Genomic DNA, 16,857 nt, shown 5'->3' on the forward strand with positions numbered 1-16,857 from the left:
GGTTCCGACTCATAGCGACCCTGTACAGGGTTTCCGAGGCTGTAAATCTTTATGGGAGCAGAACGCCTCATCTTTCTCCTGTGGAACAGCTGGTAATTTCGAAGAGTTGGGTAAAAAATGGGTTCTGGAGTCAGATTACTTTGGTTGGAATCCTCCTGGTTCCACCATTTCCTTAGACCTGTGGAACATCGGTCAAAATTACTTGATTTTATACTGATTGGTTGAGGTCTGTAGGGCTGTCTGTAAAACTCTTAAAATAACCTAAAGTGCGTAAATTAGAATATGCAAGTTTTAGAGAAACCAAATATTGTATCAGTGGCACATTTTCATTCTTAGGGAAGTATATCAAAGCTACATTGTAATCAGAAGGCTGCTTGATGAACTGTGGGTGTGAGTTGATCTAGTCAATAGCTAATCTTTTAGCTCTGCTCTCAATATGGAGAGACCACACATACATCTATGACTGGCTGGTTGGCACAGTTTTCCTCTCTGGATTTTTCTCTCTCTTTTTTTTTTTTTAAGATACTATATTGTCTTTCTGTTGGAACATTCTCTTATAATTAATTCATTAGATTAATAGCTTTTGATACATTATTTAATCATGTTTTTCAGAAACTTCTTGTTAATTGTTGAGTCAGTTCCAACTCACAGCCACCCTGCATAGTGTTTGAATCGCCAACCTTGTGGTTAATAGTTCAGTGAAATTACTACAGTTTTATTAACTGGACTTTGCTTTTCAAACATTCCCCAGCTACCCATCCACTTTGGTAAGGGAGATTACCTGGTGTGGCACTGTAGCATTGGACTTCAAGTCAATTTGAACCGCAAGGTCAGCTGTTCAAACTTACTAGCTGCTCTTTGGAAACCCTATACAGGGTTACTGTGAGTTGGAACTGACTCGATGGCACTTAACAAGCAACATAGCTATTTTCCTCTCTTAAAAACCAAAGCCCCACTGCTGTCTAGTCGACATGAACTAAACCACACTGTAGGACAGAGTGGAATTGCCTATAGGATTGCTGAAGTTGTAAATCTTAATGGGAGTAGACTGTCACATGTTTCTCCCTCAGGATGGCTGGTGGATTTGAACCACTGACCGTCTGGGTAGCATCTAAGTACTTTAACCACAGTGTGAGGGTTCCCTTTTATTTCACATTTCACTTTAAATGCATACAATTTGGGGTTGGTAAGGTTGGAGTCTGGTGTGGCGCTGTAGAGTAAGCACTAAACTGCTAACCACAAGGTCAGTGGTTCAAACCCACCCGCCATTCAGAAGTCCTGTAGAAGATCGCTTTGAGTTGGAACCCACATGACGGCACTTAACAACAACAAAGGCTACCATTGTTTGTGTTTATACTTGTATTGTGTTCTTATTTGTAATAAATACTTTAAATATTATGTTTTCCTTGTTACTAAATGTACGTTTTTTGCTTCTCTGTTTCAGGCTATTTCCTAATTCTGAATCATGTCTGATAACGGAGAACTGGAAGATAAGCCTCCAGCACCCCCTGTGCGTATGAGCAGTACCATTTTTAGCACTGGAGGCAAAGACCCTTTGTCAACCAATCACAGTTTAAAACCTTTGCCATCTGTTCCAGAGGAAAAAAAGCCCAGACATAAAATCATCTCTATCTTCTCAGGCACAGAGAAAGGTAAATTGTTCATTTGGTTTCAGGAGTCTCATTTGGTTTCATGTTGGGTTATCCATGTTGATTATCTTTTAATTGGGCATAAATATGTTGATATCTTTTATTATAAGAACAATAAATTTGGTGAGCACAATAAACTGATCCAAGAAAACAACTGCTACATTCTTAGTAAGTCTAGTGTATTTTAAACTGTGATAGAAACTAAAACTGTCAAGTTGTTGCTTATCTTATTGATACCCAATGCATTTCTATACTCATCTTCGTTTCTGAGACTTGGACCATAATTTATGGCTTCTCCACATTAATGAGTTGTGTGATACTTGAGAATGACCTGTTTGAATTGTGATATTATCCCCTGTCTGAAATCGCTGAATTTTATTTTGAAATTAAGAACACCTTTTACTCTCTCTCTCTCTCCATATATAAATAAATATATATATACACACACACACGCACACACACATATATATATTGTCTGAGACCGTAAGTTAGAATACACTATTCATAAAATTTTTGTAGCCCTTGAGGTAGGTTTTTATGATAAATCTTATACAAACGAGCACAGAAGCATGCATGTTGTTTAAAAAATATTATGAAGTGAATATCTGTATAACTACTACCCAGGTCAGGAGTCCTGGTATGGCACTATAGGATTAGCATTGAACTACTAACCATAAGGTCGGTGGTTCAAACCTACTAGCTGTTCCTCAGAAACCCCATATGTGGTCACTATGAGTTGGAACCAACTTGATGCCAAGTCAAGCTATTTCTATCATCTGATGGGCGGCATCCTCCATTGTGTGTCCTTACTCAATCTTAGCCCCTCTTCCCCACCTCAAGATGTAACCATTGTTCTGAATTTTGTGGTAATTGTGCTCTAGCTTTTCCTTATAGTTTAACTACTAATGAATGTATTTCTAATCAATATTGTTTAATTTGGTCTCTTGTTGGAATTTACATAAATGAAATCATATTCTTTGTAATTTTTTTTATGTCTTCTCTCATACATCATTGTATCTGCAAAATTCATCTACTTGGTTGTGTGTAGCAGTAGTGAGTTCATTTTTGCTGCTATGTAGAATTCCATTGTATAAGCACATAGTAATTTATTTATTGAAAAATATATGTTTCCTCTTCTCTGAATTTCAGGCTTGGAGATTTTTGTTTGTTTGTTACCTTAAATGTTTGGTAGAACCCACCAACAAAGCCATCTGAAATAGAATTTTCTTCTAGGAGTTTTTTTCTTTTAAGTATTGATTTACTTTTTGAAATTGTTATAAGACTAAAATTTCCCATTTATTGCCATGAAATTGTTCATAGTAAATATCCTCTTAATATTTTAGTTCCTTCTACCATTGCTTTCCTTTGATTTACTTTCCTGTTATTTTTCTAAATTCTTTTTTTATTGCTTTTTGGGTTTGTTTTCTGAAAAGAAATTTAAAAAAAAAATTTTTTTTTTTTTTTGCTCTCATTTTCAGTGCATGCATTTTAAGGTTATTTTCACCTAAGTGCTGTTTTAGGTTCTTCACATGAGTTTTGATATATGATACATTCAGTATCAGTTTATATATATATATATATGAACCATTATGATTTCTTCTGTTACCTATTTTGTTTATACATGTGCTTATTAATTGTTTTAACATATGGCAATTTTCTGGATACAGTTTTGTTACTGATTTGTAGTTTAATCGCATGTATACTCAACAATACTTTGGATTTGTTGAGACTTTGCTTGCCTTTACTTTTAATTAAAATCACTTGTCTAATGCCCTAATTGAACTCAAGTTTTACATAATATATACATAAATACACTTAATTGTTGTCGTTAGGGACCCTGGAGTCGGTTCTGACTCATAGTGACCCTGAATACAACAGAACAAACCTGCTTGGTCCTGTGAGTCCTACCATTATTGTAGAGTTGTCTCTTTCTTTCTTCTGTACTGTTAGCGTTTGATTTCTGTATTTTGAGGCTCTTTCATGGAATCATGGATGTTTATTATGGGTATGTCCTCTTTCTCAGTTGACCCTTAGTCATGATATAATGTCCTCCTTTGTCTCTTATGCTGGTTTTTGCCTTAAATGCTATTTTATCAAAGATTAAAATTGCCACTCCTGCTCATTTTTTATTGCCGTTAGCTTGATATGTAGTTTTCCAATCTTTGATTTTTAGCCCCTTTCTATCTTTGTGTGTAAGATGTGTCTTTTGTAATTAGCATGGTGAAAATTCCCATTTTCTTATCCATTCTGCTACTCTGTACTTCATCTAATTATCAATAGGTGTGAATTGATTGCTGTCATTTTGCTGTGTATTTTTTTGTGATACTGCTGGTTTCTTTGTTCCACATTAATTTTCTTTGATGAGTTTATTTTGTTTGTGGGGTTTCGTATCATTTTCTTCACTTATGTTGTGTTAATGTCTACTAAATCTCTCCTATTTTCTTCTTTCTCATTTGGATGTGAAGGTTATTCATCTCCTTTGAGGTTATCCTGTAATTTACTAATTTTTTCCCTTTTTAAAACAATTTGTTTTGTCTTGAAATCTACTTGACTTCCTCACCATTTAAAAGTTCTATATCTATACTGTTCCTTCTTTTTGCTTTGCAGTTAACTTCATTATAAATTGATATCTCTAGTTCCCTATATTCACTTTTGTAGGTTTGTTTCACTTTAAATACGTCTATATCTGGATTGCCATCACTCATTTGTCGGTTTGTCATATTGTGGTACCTTGAGTGTTGCTGTGATTCTTTTTGGAAGCCCTGCCCAGTATTTTAAATACCAGTAGAGTCACCCATGATGCACAGGTTTCACCTGAGCAACCAGATAAAGACAGACTAGGAAGAAGGAAGGTGAACTACTTCTGATAGTCACTGAAAACCTTATGAGTAGCAATAGAACATTGTCAGTACAGAATATTCAATATTGAAACATGATGAAGAACAGCAGAATATTGTCAGATATAGAGCCAGAAAATGAGCCCCTCAGGTTGGATGGCACTTTCAGCCTCCTGAAAGTAGAGCTGACCGTGATGGCGCAAATGAAGTAGAACCCTTGAAACCTTCATTTTCTGATGGAGCACAACTCAAAATGAAGAGAAACAGCTGTAAACACCCACTAAAAATTGGAACATGGAATGTACAAGGTATGAACCTAGGAAAGCTGGAAATTATAAAAAATGAAATGGAAAGCTTGCCCTGTGGTCCCGTGGATCTGTCTCTTGCTTCTACAGTGTTTGGATCAAGCAGATCCAGGGAGTCCCCATCTCCAGCCTCTGACCACCTCTTGGTAGTATAGGATTCTTGGTTGGCAAATTTTTTTCTTTCAGAGCGTTGTATAGGCCATCCCTTTGCCTTCTTACCTGTATAGTTTCTACTGAGAAGTCAGAGCTTAGTCTTTTGGTTCTCCTTGGTAAGTAACTGTTAATTTTTTTTTTCTGAGCTATTCTCAGGATTCTTTCCTTGTCTTTGGTTTTGGAAGTTGTGTCTTAGTGATTTTCTTTGGGGATCTATCCTCTTATGATTCATTTATGCTTATTTTCTCATCTTTAATGATGTTAGGGTAGTTTTTGCTAAATAACTCTTTAACAAATTTCTCTGTTCTTTTTATTGGCTTCATGTTCTGGAATTATGGTCACCTATAAGTTTTTCTTCTTCATGCTTTCCCGCATAATTTTTAGGCTTTCCTCAGACGTTTTCATTCTTTTATTCTGATTGTTTTTCTATCATATTGTTGTTAAGTGCTGTTGAGTCAGTTCCAACTCATAGTAACCCTGTATAGGGTTTCCTAGGAGTACCTGGTGAGTTTGGACAGCTAACCTTGCAATTCAAGACCAACTTTGTGGTTGAGTACTTATCCTGTAGTGCCACACCAGGACTCCTCTATCATACTGTTGTTGTTGTTAAGTGCCATCGAGTTGGTTCTGACCCATAGCGGCACTGTATAGGGTTTCCGAGGAGCAGCTGGTGAGCTTGAACCACCAACCCTTGCAGTTCAAATGGCTTTGCAGTCTGATGTATTAACCCACAGCGCCACATCAGGACTCCATACTAGTGTTCATATATTTCTCTTTAAGCTCACTAATCTGTACTTTTATTGTTTTGAATCTCTTCCTTTACCCTTTCAATGTACTGTCCATTTCTGAAATCAGTAATAATCTTCTGGAGTTCTAATTGCAAATTTTGTATTGTTTCAAAATTTGCATTTATTTTGTCTGTTTGCTCTTGTAATGTTTTTCTGAATTATTCATAAATATTTTTCTGTGTTCTCCTTTCTTTCCTCAATCTGTCAGTCTTTTGTAGGTACCTAAATGCCATTCTTTTGATTTATTTTTCAGGTACTTACATTACCTTTTCTTTCTCATGAATGTTTTTCAATCTGCATCTTGGTCATTTCTTTGAGCCATTCTATCTTGTTTCTTTGTGTGATCTAAAATTGTTTATTATGTCTGGGACATTGTGGTGTTTTCATATTTGTGTTTAAATTGATGGTTGTATGTTCTTAGGCTCCCACCAACTGTATCCTGTAGATGTAGTTACTGAATGGAAGCTTATACACCAGTCTCCATTCGCTGTTTGTGCACCTCAGTTTAGAGTGGGTTTGGCTGGTGTTGGCTGCTGGCTGTCATTGATCAGGTAGTATAGGAGTTGGTATTAGCTGTTGCGTGACGCTGTGCTTTAGTGTGCTGGACAGCAAATTTGGTTTGAACCGCAAGATTGGCGGTTCAAGCGCACCAGCTGTTCCTTGGAAACCCTATACAGGGTTGCTTTGGGTTGGAACTGACTAGACTAGACGGCACTTCACAACAGCATTGGGTGGAACAGCAGAGGGTATAATTGTGGCTGGGATGTATGAAGATGGTTGCTCTCTCCTGTTGGGTAAGAAAGAGATTAAACACCAGTGCCACCACCCCCAGTCCCACCGCCACACACACCAGGAAGCAAAACAAAATAAGCAAGCAACCAACATTAAAAAGAGAAAATAATAAGGATTTAAAAACTATTAAAAACTGTCACAGACAAGAAAAAACGAATATAATAATGAAGAAGCGAAAAGAGGGACAAGAAAATGGAGCTATAGAAGAAAGAAATTAAAGTAACACTTAGAAAAACCCAGGAGAGGGAAGATTAAAAGAGAAATAGAGTAGAGATTAATGTAGAAATATCAAAAGCAAAAAAAAAAAAAAAAAACAGGGAAAATGAGAGACAGAAGAAAAGAAAAGGAAAAACAAAAGCAAATTGAGGGAATGGAAATAGAAGAAGGAAGACAGAGAATAATTTAAAACAATACTAACAACAACAAAAGGAAAAACCCAAATTCCAAAGCAGAAATATTGTTGGACCCAGAGAGGAAAAAACCCAGGCTCTGACAAGGTAGGTATGGGAGAAATGTGACAGTCCTACTGGCCTTGGCGTTATCTGTGTTCAGGACATTCAGTCCAGAAGTAGTTTGTGGAAGCCCTTCATGGAGTTAGTATCAGTATCTGTTAGGACCACAGAGCAGCTGGGGGCAGGATGAATAGTTAAATGCTGATTTAGTGGCTTGGTGGCTATGCATGTTCTGTAGGTCCTAAGCCAAGTTCACCTGAATCCAGGCACCAAAATGGCACACCTAAACTGTGTAGCTATCCCCTGCCTCACACTGACGTGGCTCCCAAAGAAGTGCTGTAAACTCCCAGGGAGCAAGATCTGCGCTGGTGGTAGCTGACGATGAGAGGTGGTCACACCTCTGGTCACCAGGGGAGAAGGAGGAAATTGTACCTTTCCAGTCACTCTGCTTTGCTAGGCCACCTTCTGTTGCCAAAGCTGCTCTCAGTGCTCAGGATGATCACGCAGTGTCTAGCACACCATTTACCATTCTCCCTCTTTCACCGCCCCTGCTCAGCATCTCCTCCCAGCAAGCATTCAGAGTTCTAAGATTTTCAGTCTGGGTATTTCTTATTTGGTCTCTCAGATCTTTGTTATAGAGCGTCCGTGTAGTACATCTATGCAATTAGTTTATCATCTTATCAGAAGTCCTCAAAACTTTTAAATGGGTATTTGGCAAACCTATATAGGGTATCTAGTGGAGAAAGAAGAGTCCTTGGTGCAGTTAAGCACGAGACTAGTAGTTGGAAGGTTGGCAGTTCAAACACACCCAGAGGTGCCTTGGAAGATGGACCTGACAATCTGCTTATAAAAAAGCACAGCCTTAAAAACACTACTCTGCACACAAGTCAAGGTTGACTCGATGGTCACTAACAACAAAAAAGGAGAATGATCATTATAAGAAGGGCTCTGAAAACCGTTTTATCTAAGGTGTAGTTTAACAAATGGAAGATCTTTAACCTGGAGTGGAGAATATCTAAAGCAGTGATGTTGTTAGTTGCCATTGAGTTGGTTCCAACCCACAGTGACCTTATATATTACAGAACAAAACTGGTACCTTGTCATCTTTTTTATGTTCATTGTTGTAGCAGTTGTGTCAGCCCATGTCTTTGAGGGTGTCCCTTATGTTTGCTGATCAAACAGGAAATCCTTTTCTAGCAGTTGGTCTTTCCTGAGGACAAGTCCAAAGTAAGTGAGCAGAAGTTGCACCATTCTCATTTCTAAGGAGCATTCTAGATTGATTTGTTCATTGTTTTTGCCGTCCTTGGTATAGTCAGTATACCACAGCTCAATGCACCACAGATTAAATGCATCAAGAAACTGTTTTCCAGTGTTCTTTAAATATTTTAAAAGATTTTCTTGTATACTAGACATGTTTAGGTTGCTATATATCTATAAAGGAGTAGCGCTGTGGGCTAATGGACAGACTGCAAAGTCATTTGAACTGCAAGGTTGGTGGTTCAAAGTCACCAGCTTCTCCTTGGAAATCCTAGGCAGGGTCGCTATGGGTTGGAATCTACTCGATGGCACTTAAGAACAACAGTATCTATAAAACAGTGACCATTTCAGGGAATCTGAGTTGGATTTGTTATGGGAAAGGCCTTTCTACAGGGAATTTCCAATAATGGTGGAAGTTACAGGAAAGTAGATTTTGGATAAATACAAGGAAGTGTCAAGTCCTTTAAACCTTTAAAGGTATCTGAAAATCAAGTAAATTGCTTCTGGAAGTGACATTGAGCCCAGCACTGGAAGTGTTTTAAATAAAAGATAAAAGGTTGCTTAAAACACATGTGAGGGATTTTGCAGGCGATTTCTATACTGGATAGGAAGTTCCGTAACATCTAAATCCCCTTTTAACCTTTAACATTGTATGTTAGTTAACCTGGTGTGGTGCTGTAGGATAAGCACTGGATTGTTAACCACAAGGTCAGTGCTTCAAACCCACCAGCTGCTCCTTGGAAACTGTACACAAGGTACTATGAGTTTGAACTGACTGGATGGCATTTAACAACAACAAACATTTTTTATGTGTACAGATTAGAAAAGTTCCTCCACAAGTTATACATAGACTGTCATTTCAGTTCTCCATTTCTCTTGTTTAATAATTCTAAAACTTTCATCTTACTATTAGGACTATGTTTTTTAAATGCTTATTCATACTAATGACATTAGATTACTCTCAGATATATTCTAAGAGTCATAATCCTCCTTCTGCCTCCCTTGCCCCAGTAAAAATACTTTCGTACTATTATTCAGCATGATTGGAAAATGAAGATGTTTGGATTGTTTGATAGAAGCATCCACTAAGATTAAAAGGTGTTTTACTTTAGTTCATTTTAGTCAATTTTCTGTAGCATTTTATACCTTTGTTATTAATACAAAGAAAATTTAATGTTTCCTTGGAGCAGGGCAATTACTGTACTCATTGTGATAAGGTCCTTTTCAGCTAAATTCTGAAGATATTTCAGTCATATTTTTTTAAAAATTGCATTTGTTTGTTATAAAATAAATTCATTAGGTCACTTGATAGTTAAGATTTCGTCTTCATGGGTGAATGAATAAATCTTAATTGCCTGGCTACTACCCCAATCCAGAAAGTCCAAGATAGTAGTAGCCAGTCCCTTGGTGGCACAATGATTAATGTGTTCCACTGCTAACTGAAAGACTGGAGATTTGAGCACACAGGTGCCTCGGAAGAAACGCAAAGCAGTTTACTTGTGAAATATCAACCATTGAAAACTCTCTGAAATACACAGTTCGACTCTGACACACATGGGGTCACCAAGGGTCAAAATCCACGCAATGACAACCAACAATAAACAGATGATGGTAAGGGTTAGTCTAGGATTGGACAGAGGTTGAAAACCATGGGTGTGATACACTTAAAGACCAAAAACAGTTAGTACCTACAAGAGTTCAGTTAGTGGTGGGGGTTGAAGGCAGTATATAAAGGTAAGGGAGATAAGGTTTGGTTTGGAATTAACTAGTAGATTGTGACTGATCACGAGGATCTGTGTATAATAGTGATACTTAATGGTTCATGAAATAAGGTCTGGTTTTCTCTCTTATGAGAAACCTTGACATTCGCACAAGGCTACTTTTATATTTTAGGGCTGGAGTCTTTGGAATATAAACGAGAAGTGACAATATTTAGTGTCATAATAATATTTTCACAAGTTATGCTGTGGCACTGTAGGATAAGCACGGGACTGGTAACTGCAAAGTCAGCAATTCAAATCTACCAACCAGCCCTCAGGAACCCTAAGTAAGGTTTCTGTGAGTCAGAACTGACTCCAAGGCACTTAACAACACAACAACAATATTTTCAGAATGATTAACATCAACTTAGATGTCTAAATAATTCAAGAATTGACAAAAAGGTTTGGGGTGAGCTTTTAAATAGTATATCCTAAAGTTTAGGCAGTCCTGATGTAGCGCTGTGGACTAATGCGCTGGACTGCAAAGTCGTTTAAGCCACAAGGTTGATGGCTCAAGCTCACCACCTGCTCCTTGGAAACCCTATACAGGGTCGCTATGGGTCGGAAATGACTCAATAGCATGTAACAACAACAAAAACAAAGTTTAGGCAACTACAGTTTTATTTTTCACCTTTGCTCAGTTTAGTCGTCTTCAGAACATTATATAAATAGATTTTTGCTTTATTTTATTATGTTTCACTTTTTACTGGCATCATATACAAGAGTTTATATCATGAATGTGTACATTTTAAAGACTATTTTAATGAAACATCCCCAGCCTAGAGTCTTATACCTGTTCACTTATTGACTATATAGTTACCCAGCATTTCACACTTAATAGAAAAAGTCTGTTATTTAACTATTTTGTCCATTAATGAGAAACTGAGGAGAGAGGAGGAGGACCAGGTTTATGAGAAGGAGCAAAGTTAATATTTGTGTTCATATTATCCAGGTGAGCCCATTTGGGCCCACCACTGGTATCCACAAGGATGCAAGGGTGGGCAAGCTGTGAGGGGGCAACAGGAGCCAGACCGCAAGAGTCAGGCGCAGGGCTCAAAATCTCTTCTTCCAAAGAGGCTTCTCTGCCACCTCTGTAGCTTCCACCTACATGCCTGTAGGCTCTGAAACTGCTTGCCACCAAGACCATCTGTACAGTCTCCAGGGCCCATCTCTGGAGCCAGTGGAGTGGCTAGGTGCAGAGGGTCCATGTGACAGCCAGGTGACAATGGGAGCAACCTGAGGGCAACCCCTACCACCACCACCACCCTCAGCCCTCATGGGCTTCGTGAAGCACCAAACACACAGAGACCCAAGAGGTAGTGAGCAATGGGAATGGGGAGTCAGGGAGAATAGGACTCTGGTGCCAAAGAAGAATGCAACCCCAGCTCTGGTGTAATGCCAGTTTTCCCATAATGAACTGGTCTTTGTAATCTAGTCATGTTAATAAGTGAGGAGTTAAGTATACTTCTCAAGCCTCTACTCTATCCTATCCATTTCTTTCTCTCCCAAATCACTATCCTGAATTTTCATTTGTATGGAGCCCTGGTATGGCGCTAAAGGATAATGGAGTGGATTGCAGGGTCAGTTTGAACCGTTCAAACACACCAGCCACTCCTCAGAAACTCTATACAGGATTGCTGTGGGTCAGAACTGACTCAACAGCACTTAAAACAAAAATTCCTTTTTAAATTTTATACCATGTATTTCCCCCGAAATAATACATGGCTGAGAATTGCCTGTTTTAGAGCCTTTTATTTAATGAACCATACTTTTGCATTTTCCCAGGACTTAACATTTTTCCCCTCAACATTATGTTTTTGAGATTCATGTTGATAAGTGTAGTTTGTTCGCTTTCACTATTGTATACTATTACACTGGGTAAATATACCATAAGTGATTATTTAACTGGGGTCTTGTCAGTACACATTCAGGTTGTTTTCATGAACAATGCTTCAGTGGACAATCTTGAACACTATCTCTTGGTGGACATGTGCAGGGCATGTTTCTCTTAAGGTGCTGCTTGTCACGCTTCAGGTGAACCATTTGTTTGCCCGTTGCCATTGAGTTGATTCCAACTCATAGTGACACCCAGTAAGGCAGAGTAGAAATGCCGTCCTATAGAGTTTCCATGGCTAGAAATCTGTATGGCAACAGGCTGCCACATCTTCCTCCTGCAAAGGGACTGAGGGGTCTGAACCACAGACTTTCCACTTAGCAGGTAAGTGCTTAACCTTGTACCACCAGGGTTCCAATTCACTAGTTTTGTTGTTGTTGTTATGTGCTTTTGAGTCAGTTCTGACTCAGAGTGACCCTGTATAGGTTTTCCGGGAAGCCACTGGTGGATTTGAACTGCTGGTTTTGTGGTTTACAGTCCAGTTCTGATCCTATAGTGCCATACCAGGAGTCCGTTTGTTAGTCATTTTTAATTCTAGTTGCTTATAGAATCACCTGCTGTATAAACCTTGGGTGAGTCATTAGAGATACAGTGATACGTGTCCCTGCCCTTACTACAGTAATCAAAAACTGTAGCCAACCAGGTCAGTTCTGACATCACTGCCCCATGTATGTCAGAGTATAGAACTGTGCTCCATAACATTTTCAGTGGCTGGCATTTCAGAATTACATCACTAGGATTTTCTCTCACGGTGCCCCTACAATGAATACAACACCATTCCTCAACACCTTCACTTAGTAGCTGAGTCTGGCAATTGTTTCCACCATCCAGGGACTCCTATACTAGAATATAGTTACAGACTATGAAAAGTGATTTAGGCATGTCAGATGACTGTCTAACCTGGAGTATCAAAGAATACTTCCTAAGGAGGTGGCAGTAGAGCTAATGAGGGATGAGTACAAGAAAGGACGATGAATAAGTGTGTCCCAGGCCTAGAAAAGAGCTTGTTTTTAATTTCCCAGACATAGGAGGGAACATGACATGTTCATGGAACTGAGTGCAGCCGAATGTGATATGAAAACAGGGAGGGAGGGACAGAAAAACAGCATTCTGTACGTAGGGAACTACAGACAGCAGAAGAGGCTGAACAGGTAGGCAAGAACCAGGTCATAAAGGGCCTTGTATTCCATGCTACATAGCTCAGATGTCTCAGATTTTATCCTGTTTCCTGGGGAACCATTCCAGAGATTTTGAACAGAGGAAGAATCTGGTTTTAGCTAATAGACGCTAGTAGCTATGTAGAATAATAGATTTTGTTGGCGCTCTAAAACTGAAGTTGGAAACTAGTTAGAAGGCTTTTCCAGTAGTCCAGGTGAGAAATTACTTAGTCTAATAATTATTAGTAATGAAAATGCAGGGGCTGTTAGCTTGGCTTGTTTTAATAAGCGCCTCTATTTAGAAAACTGGAGCCCTGGTGTGGCACTGAAGGATAAGCACTCAAGCTCAAGGTTTGTTTGAACCACAAGGTCAGTGGTTCAAACTCACCAGCCACTCCTTTGAAATCCTGTACAGGTTTGCTGTAAATTGGACTTGACAGCACTTAATGACAACATTTAGAAAGGTGTTGTTGTTGTTGTTAAATGCCATCGAGTTGGTTCCAACCCATAGCGACCCTGGATAGGGTTTCCGAGGAGCAGCTGGTGAGCTTGAACCGCCAACCTTGCAGTTCAGACGGCGTTGCAGTCTGAACGCATTAACCCACAGCACTATATATTGTTGGAAGCGCCATCCAACTCATAGCGACCTTGTATATAGGGTTTCCGAAGCGCAACTGATGGATTTGAACTACCAACCTTGTGGTTCACAGTCCAGTGCTGATCCTACAGCACCACACCAGGAGTCCAGTGTTGAGTAGTGATATCATATTTATTAACTGAAATCTGCTTCTGGTTGGTTATAAAGATGATATATCTATAAACATCTGTTCTAAAAATTTTTTAATTCTAAAATTAATATTAATGGCACATACTTCTTTGCCTGTATCCTAGAGAATACCATTCTGTGTTATGAGACACATTTATTAGTTTCATCAATTTCAAGCTAATCTAGGACAAAAGAGCAAGTCTGAGCTTGGCTTACTAGCAATTGATGGTTTGTTCCACAGTCAGCCCTTGGCCTTGCTTTGTTGTTCCTGGCACAGAAAATTAATTATATTTCAAGATAAATATTGAAATGATCTTCTTGACAATGAATACAACACCATTCTTCATGAATTTGTCATCCCCAGCATTGTAAACCATATAATTGTCCAGTTTTAAATGCCCAATACCATTCCGTTTCAGCTCACTCTAATACATAAAAGACCTGCTGTGGTGCTGGACTTCAAGGTCAGTTTGAACTGCAAGGTTGGTGGTTCGAGCAATGATTATAATCCCCTCCATGTACCATCACTTAACAGTATTTCTCTCTATCCACTTTAGCTTTTTTAAAAAAACAAAAACAAAAAAACCCCCGCTCAGGCACATATAATAATTTACATCTCCAAAGGGTACATTTGCAAGTGTGACTCCCGGCCACCAGCTCTTAGTTCCTCTCTTCTTAGTCCATGAATCTAGAGTCCTCAGCCACTCCCTCTCTATGACCCCATCTCTGCCTCTGTCTCTGGCGTCGCTGATTCTCTGGATAAGGTCCTGCATTCTGCTTGTGCACTTCTCTCTTGATGGGCCTAGGGGCCTCTGTTTCTGAACTGTAAGATTAACCACTCCCCTTTTTTTGTTGTTACAAAACTTCTTCTACCTTTACAATTGGGACAGTCACAATTAGTCATGATAATAATTATTCACTATTGGATCATAAGAATCTTATCCCTATCTCTTTTCACCAGACCCATCTAGACAAAGATGAAATCTATTCAATGGGGACTCTTTCTTTCCCCCCATACTCTTAAACTTTCTCTTGAAACCTTGTAAGCCAGTCACTTCGTGTCTTTATCGCCCCCTCACTTTAGGTAGCCAATGTCTAAGTTGCCCGTCCCTATCTACCCTGTGTACAGAGGGGATAGCATTGATACTTGATGTGAAGACTCCTTCCCTTTCTGTTGGTATTTAGAGTAACTACCTCTCTGAGTATAGGTCAGGTTCATCAAATTGTAGCAATTTACCTTGTTTCCTTTTTTTGTAATCTTCCTCTAGTCGAGTTCTGATTATCGAGCCATCAGGGTAGGTCAAATGGGTAATATCTGCAATTTTGGGTGTTCTTGTGCATCTCCCCTCACTTCATATCAGCTGAATGCTTCACTCTCAGCTCTAGCCCTCTGTGGCTATGTCCTTGTCCATCGGCTCAGGTGTCCTCAGGTCTCACCACACTTAGGATCAACCAGCCCTTCCTCTTCTCGCTCTTATCTGTGGTTGAACTCAGCCCATTTCTTCATTGCTGCCTTTCCCCTCTTCCACTCACCAGTAGAACAATGTGGTCTCCAGCAAGCTTGCATGCTTGTTTGTATGTTCCCTTTGAGTATCAGTCTTAGAGAGGAGTTTGTCCTGAAGGACCTTGATTGCTTGCCTTCATGGCTTCCCATAGAACAGCTTGCTTATTCTTGTAGTAGCCAGTCATGCTGACATTTTTGTTTTGGGTGTTTTCATGATGATCTTTCTTTGAAGATGTGTCTTTTGTCACTGTAGGTGTTCCAGGCTGGTCTGCTTATCCTTACTAATGGGAATGTCCCACCTCATAAGGTTCTAGATGGGATTCAGAATTCCACCTAAGGTCCTATACTCTGCACAGGCTTTGCAAGAGGCCTGTTTCACTGGGCAAGTTCTAGAACCCCTTTGAGGTGTTTCAATCAGTTATAGGCTGAAGACTGGCTTACAAGTTTTCTGTAATCATGTTTCCCAACATTCCTTTATGTCCCACTCAAGTGTCTGTTTTACAGTAGTAGGCAATGGAAACTAATATTCATAAGACAGTCAAACATTTAAGTATTATTTCCCCTCTTCAAGCTATACCTAGATCCCTATGCCCCAGAGCCCTGTTGATCCAAGGTTGAGCATGCATCACTATTTACCTCTGTCCCACTTAGCACATGCAAACTTGTCTCAGTGTTCCCCTATCTTGTTCTTCTGCCTCCTTCCCCTTCTTGTATTGCCCTCCCCGAACTAAACCCCCCACCCCAACCCCATTGTGGTGGTTACCTTATATTCCATTAATTCTTCCCTCCGTTTAAGATAGTCTATTTTATCCTGTAATCTACCTGACCTTCCCACCACCTGGATCACTGTTCCTTTTGTTTACCTTCTTTCACATTGTAGTTGTTTTGATTATAGAATGACCTTCCAGATCCTCTGTTCGTATCATTTTATTTTGTTCTTGACTCTTCCATTTGTTGATTGAGTTCAGGGTGATGCTGCCATGTACGTCATTCTCTGGTTGTTGTCTGTTCTGTTGGTTCTCAGTCTACAGAACTCCTTTTAGGATGTTTTGTAGCACAGGGTTGGCTACAAATTCCCTTAGCTTCTGTTTATCCTGGAATGTTTTGGTTACACCATCGTATTTGGTTGACAGCCTTGCTGGGTAGAGGATTCTTGGGTGGAAGTTCTTTTCTTTCAGGATTTTATATATGTCTTCCCATTGCCTTCTTGCCTGCGTGGTTTCTGTTGAGAGATCTGAACTTAATCTGATTTGCTTGCCTTTGTATGTTGCACTTCTCTTTTCTCTAGCTGCTTTCAGGATTCTGCCCTTATCTTTGATTTTGGAGAGCTTGATTATTATATGTCCTGGTGATTGTCTTTTAGGATCTCTCCTTCCTGGGGTTCGTTGAGCTTCTTGAATGCTTATCTTTTCACTTTTCAGGATGTTAGGAAAATTTTCTTCCAGAAATTCTTCAACCTATGTGATCTCCTCTGTGGACTTGGGTGATTCTTCCTGTTCTGGAATGCCGATAATTCTTGTTATTCCTCTTCATGTTGTCCACC

At 39.2% G+C, this 16,857-nt stretch overlaps 1 protein-coding gene across 1 annotated transcript in view; it reads left to right on the top strand.

Annotated features, from left to right (window-relative positions):
- The window catches only part of PAK2 (p21 protein (Cdc42/Rac)-activated kinase 2), a 108,494-nt gene that overhangs the window by 30,429 nt on the left and 61,208 nt on the right, over nt 1–16,857 (top strand). The window contains exon 2 of the mRNA XM_006869397.1: nt 1,445–1,652. Coding sequence (XP_006869459.1) covers nt 1,466–1,652 — 187 coding nt within the window. The 5' untranslated portion in view covers nt 1,445–1,465. The remainder of the gene's footprint in view (nt 1–1,444; nt 1,653–16,857) is intronic.

The sequence above is a fragment of the Chrysochloris asiatica genome, unplaced genomic scaffold, assembly GCF_000296735.1.
Source record: "Chrysochloris asiatica unplaced genomic scaffold, ChrAsi1.0 scaffold00130, whole genome shotgun sequence".
Classification (NCBI taxonomy): Eukaryota; Metazoa; Chordata; class Mammalia; order Afrosoricida; family Chrysochloridae; genus Chrysochloris; species Chrysochloris asiatica.